Source organism: Phalaenopsis equestris, unplaced genomic scaffold (genome assembly GCF_001263595.1).
Source record: "Phalaenopsis equestris unplaced genomic scaffold, ASM126359v1 Scaffold000203, whole genome shotgun sequence".
In the NCBI taxonomy this organism is placed as follows: Eukaryota; Viridiplantae; Streptophyta; class Magnoliopsida; order Asparagales; family Orchidaceae; genus Phalaenopsis; species Phalaenopsis equestris.
Window position 1 is genome coordinate 1,985,326 of NW_018164645.1, and position 5,867 is coordinate 1,991,192.

The 5,867-nt window shown below is 31.8% G+C and overlaps 1 protein-coding gene across 1 annotated transcript in view; it reads right to left on the reverse strand.

The window, feature by feature from the left end:
• LOC110022894 (actin-related protein 5) overlaps positions 1 to 5,531 on the reverse strand; it is a 52,532-nt gene extending 47,001 nt beyond the window's left edge. Inside the window, exons 1-2 of the mRNA XM_020722045.1 lie at positions 5,221 to 5,531; positions 5,062 to 5,132 (exon numbers count right to left, since the gene is read on the reverse strand). Coding sequence (XP_020577704.1) covers positions 5,062 to 5,132; positions 5,221 to 5,312 — 163 coding nt within the window. The 5' untranslated portion in view covers positions 5,313 to 5,531. The remainder of the gene's footprint in view (positions 1 to 5,061; positions 5,133 to 5,220) is intronic.
• Positions 5,532 to 5,867: the final 336 nt, after the last annotated feature.

The window sequence follows — 5,867 nt, forward strand, 5'->3', positions numbered from 1 at the left end:
CTCCATGTAAATGCATCTTTTTTTAGCAGTTTATCATCTTGGTTTTCCTTTTTTTATTAATTGTTTATTTTTTTTAAGTATTAAGATGTTTCATGCAGCTATGCGCATTTTGGTAAGGATGGCCACCAGGTTCCTCAAGAGCTCGTCAATCGTCATCGAAGTTGGAGAAGTATTTGAGATGCTTCAGCAGCATCAGTTCAAGAGCTCGTGTCGGACCAACATTTTCATGAAGTTATAATGCGCAGAAATTAGTTTTAGTTATTTGAGATTTTGAGTTGTATCATACAACTTGTATGTAAAGCATAAGAAGACTTATATGTTCAATACAATTATTTTTAGATTTACATTTTTATTTTATGATTTTATTTGTATTTTTTTTAGTCTTGTTTAGTTTATACATTTTAAAATTTGTAATAAATTGATTCTTATTTTTTAAGCTTTTGTCAAATAATGGTAATATTCTTGTAAAAAACTGATGTAATTAGTTTTGTGAAATTTTTTGAATTCATTATTTTATAAGTTAATAAATTTATGAATTTTTGTATGAAATTTGTCCTTCAAATTTTTTTATACAAAATTATTATTTTTTAAAAAAAAATAATATTTATTAAATAATTTTATATTCTAACGAGTCATTTTCGAGCCGAACACGAACATGAAAATGTAATTCGAGCCGAACACGAACACACTGTTCACGAGTCATTTCGAACACGAGCCGATTTCGAACACGAGCCAGATTCGAGCGAGGCGAACACGAGCCGGGCCTGGGCTTGCTCAAGCTCGGCTCGTTTACAGCCCTACCTCCAACAATCCTAAATATAATGAATCTTCACCCATCTGTTCTAAACATAATCTCCGCAAATTCCCCTAACCTTCCGTAGCCTTTCCAACCATCAATAAATCACTAAGCTTTTCCAATAACTCAATATGCTAAAACTAGGACAAAATCCCAGTGCACAATGGGCCCAACAAAACACCCTATGTCATTCATTTGTGCTTAGAATCCTTGATTTTTTTACAAACATTGGAAGTCTTTTATAATGATCTTCAATTCATATAGGGGTATTCTAAGACAAAAAAATGGTCTTTTATAAGAATAGTTGAATACTGCAAACCAATTATATTCTACCTATGATAGAAAATTTTATGCCCCACCAATCTTTAAAATATTAGAGGTTTTATCTACTGCATAATAAATTTATTCTACATGCTAATTATCATATTCCAAAATTTATAAACAACCAATTTACATTTAATCATAGACAAGCTAAGTGGATAAAATTATTGTAGGATTTTTCATTTGTTATAGGAAATAAACTAAAAAATATACTAAACCTGTAGATGTCTCACCTAGAGTGGGATTAGTGTTATTATTTTTCTTAGAATTTCCAATACATAGATGAGACACCTAGAGTGGCATCTAGAAGAGTTCCATGTATGTCCAAACTTTCATGCCATTTATCTGGGACATCTAGATGAGACCTTAACATAAAAAAAACTCTTTATCAATGATTGATGGTTGCCAGTATAGAAAAAAATTATTATTATTATTTATCTATTAGAAAATTTCTCACAATAGAAGCTTCATTCTAGTGGTATGATAGGCTATTTTGAAAAAGCTAAGATGATAAATAAAATGATATGTAGATTTTTATTTTCAATCACTAAAAGGGCATGTTTAGAGGTTAGTGACTCATAGCTATACATGAAAGAAATCCTATGCCACTAGGTAGGGATAAAGGAAATACACTGCATTATCCGTTCTTAAAAAACCTCGGGAATATTGCCAATCGATTTCATCTCAGGATTACCAAAAACATGAGAGCATTATAACATTTTTGTAGAAGCTAATAGTTCTTCATTTTTGCACACTCGTATCTTTGTTCAAATGCATAAATGAATCTCATGTAATAAAGCTTTTCTTTAAAAAGATTGTGAAATTGCATGACCTGCTCTTAACAATAATATCAGATAGAGATGTGAGGTTTGTTTCTAATTTTTTTAGAACATTATGAAATATTCTTGGTACAAAATTAAAATTTTTATAGAACTTCCACCCTTAGACTCATTTGTGTTACACCCTTATACTGATGGCCAAGCTGAAATGCTAATACAACCCTTGAAAATTTATTAGGATGCTTAGTAGAAAAGATTTTGAACAAGTAGAACCTTCATCTACCACTTATGAGTTCGGTACAACAATACTATCTTTATCACTACCAAAAAAATCACAAAGATAGCTATAGCCAAAATTTAAAAAGATCCCGTGAAATGATAGGTATTCTCAATCATGCAATTTCTAATTGCACTATTATTTAAAATTGTGCAATACAAGATGTGCCACCAGGCATGCATCAATGCTTTTTTGAATAACTCATGGCTCATTATGTGAGACGCACATCAAACTGCAACGTAAGCGTCTCACCTTAATTATTGTGAGGCATGCACAATTCAAACAAGATTTTCTTAAGGAATAATAATAAATTAAATTAATAAACTCTTTATTAAATAATCCTCAAGCCTCTCGCTCACGATACACCCAAACTCAAGCCAAGAACCTCTAGCATTCATTCCCTTCTCTAATCCTCAAGCACACCACCGTTGCCTCCTCCTTACCAAGTTCATTTTGTCCAAAAGGAACTCTCTCTCCACCTCTCTTTTTTCTTTTGATGACAATACCTAAACCTTAAAACTTCTTCTTTCCTTGATTTAATTTCATTACTTATTTATTTAGGGTTTTTTCTTTATTTAAATATTAGCATGTTACAATTTTTTTAATCAAAATTTCTTATTTATTTGAAAATTCTAAAGCTATGCAAGATATGATTAAAGGTATAGAAAAAATCACTACTAGAATAAAAATCTAACATGAAAGCATATTGTGCTATTTAAATTGGAGAAATAACAAACCACATACTTATCTAAAGTGCAAATATTGCGAAAATAATATTAAAAAGTGTGTTATAAGGATGAAATTGCCCTTTTCTGGATCTCACAAAAATATTGCACCATGTGGTAAGATACATGAGGCGGTGGGAAAGGAGATTCATGTATATATGAACAATGCAACAATGTCAAAGCATTTAACATGCTAATAGTTTGATGATAGAATCAATATTGATTTTATTATAAAAGTAAGCCTGGTGACAAATATTCCTTGCATTTTTTGCCACAAATATCATATAAAGGTACAAGATAACCTATTAATCAATACATAAAAAATGTGAAGGATAGTAGATATGATGGTGTGAAGGTAGCCCACAAAAAGTGCTAAAGGGGCGCTTACGCCTATTTGTATAGATATTGAAAGATTATTTTATAATAATGTCATTTCATTTAATATAGAAATATTCTATCCTTATCTCAACAATATTAGAAATATAAGCTCCTATAGTCTAGACCTAAAATCACCATCTATGTATAATTTAAAAGCTTGGGTACTAAAGGAGTTCAATATTGAGAAATTCATTGAGTAGAGAATTGAAAATCAAACTAGAGTGAAAATCATGTCTGACAACCAACTAGAGATTAGGAATAAAAATTTGATTAATATTTTGATTATTAATACTCACAAAATTATTTTCTTAAAATATGTTGAAACATCATATAAGGTCAAACATTAGAAGCATATTCTTGATGGATTTATAGAGGAGATTGGAGAGTAACTAGTATTAAGTTGTTACAAATAATGCCTATGGGACTGCAAGAAAATGATAAAGAAGAGAAAATATATGTATTGGACACCATATGCAACACATTATATAAATTTAATTATAGCAAAAGTTGATGTCTTGTCTCAACGCATGAACACCCTGAGCAAAGCAAAAAGGACAATAGGATTTGTCAACAATAATTTGTGGGTTCTAGCTTTGATAAGAACATTTTTTTAAAAGAGAAACAAGGCAAACTTTATAAGCTCTATTCATTTCAACATTAAAGTTTAAGAGGGTTGCAAATGAACCGACCGTTTGATAGGCTACTCATAACTCGGCTCAATAAGAACTTATTCATGTTTGTTTAATTAACTAATTGAACGAGTTTGAACACTTTAAAAATGCTCGATTATTAAATGAACAAGCTTGAACACCTCCTAGTTCGATTCATTTATGTTAGTGAACAATATTATTAAAAGCTCGCGACTAAGCTCAGTAAAAAACTCAATAACCAGTTTCGTTTAAAATTCATAAATAAGATCAATTTATATTTATGAATAAAATTAGTTTAAGCTCATATAAAGGTTGTGAATAAAGTCAATTAAAGCTTAATTTAAAATTTATTTTTATTAAATTAAATTTTAATTTATAGTACATAAAACAAGATAAAGACTTATTTGTTTATTTGTTCATTTATTTTATACATTTATTTGTTTGTTTTAGCTCATTTATTAAAAGCTCATTCATTTAAAAGCCCATTTACTTTTATAAGTTCAATAAGAAACTCATTTATAAGATTGATAAAGCTCGTTTGAATAGAAAATAAATAGTTCGACCATACTACTCATTATTTTATTTGATAAATCTTATTTAGTTACAAAAATAAATAACCAGATATCACTAATATTAATTTGCTCAATAAATATTATTTGGATGACAATTAAGTAGCTACATAATTTATTAAATCCTACTAATACTAAATCCCGCTTGCAGCCAAACACCCCCGAAATCTTATAGGAAGCCAAATAGCCTCTAAGAGAAGCATCAATCCCTTGTGAAGAATTCGGTGTAAATCTAATGAACTTTAATGAAATCATGAACAACAGCTAATTCTGAGAAAATATTTAATGTACGTAAGACGTACGCAGCGCTGCGTACGTCGGAGGTTATTTAGAGGGTACAGGAGAGTTACATCCGTGTTATAATCCCTGCAACTTCCCTGTAACTTACTTGTACCTATCAGAACTACAAAAGCGTGAAACTTATTTGTAGGTTACAGGGAGGTTAGAGGGTATAACACCAATATAGCTCCCTATACCCACCTCCCGACGTACCAGCTCTGCGTACGTAAGATATTTTCCCTAATTCCGCCAGTAAAAATTTACAGTCATGGGACAGCATGACATACCGGTTGCCTTGTGGCGAGGCCGATAAATGAGATTGCGGAAGGTGATACGGGGATCTGATTCTCCTGCCCATCTGAGAGTTTACAGAAAGGCTGTTATACGAAAGGCGACACCTTTGAATGTATAAATGTGTTAATAGATTTAGGGTTTGTTGGCGTCACCCAATGCGGAAATTGAAGCCGCCATTGTCGATGATGATGGGGATCGCCGGAGAGAAGCGGCTGTAATCCGTTTGCCGCTCCGGCCGAGGCATAACTAATGCCCGAATGCTGTCGAATAGAAAATTTCAGGTCGTCCTCTCAAAATAGCAAGACGATGAGTTCTGCGGCCTTAAGCCCTACCGCGACAGGCACAAGCTTTTTAGTTTTTGAGGTTTATTGAAGGGGTTTCCTCGTGTTGCTTCCCTGGCTTACCTAATGAACCCTAGAGCTGTAGAAGGTTTTGAGCAAAAACTAATCGTCAGAAATTTTAAAAATTAAAAATGCAACAAAATAAGCTTTGGAAGAGTTTGGTGTCTTTATACTCCTACTAACAATAGCACCCTAGAAGTTGGGCAACATTATCGTGTAGATCGACGAACATTAACCCAAAAGTCTGGCAAAAGATCTCAAAAGAGGGGCAACCACAGCTCAGAATAAAAGACAAAAGCAACGTCATAATCAACATTGAAATTTTTATTATATCAAATAAGTGAAAGATGTGTGATAAACACACTATTATCATGTACACGTCTAACAAGTGATTGTAAATCTACAATGACCAACACATGCTGATACAAAAGTTGCAATAAGTTAGCAGAAGAAAAGAA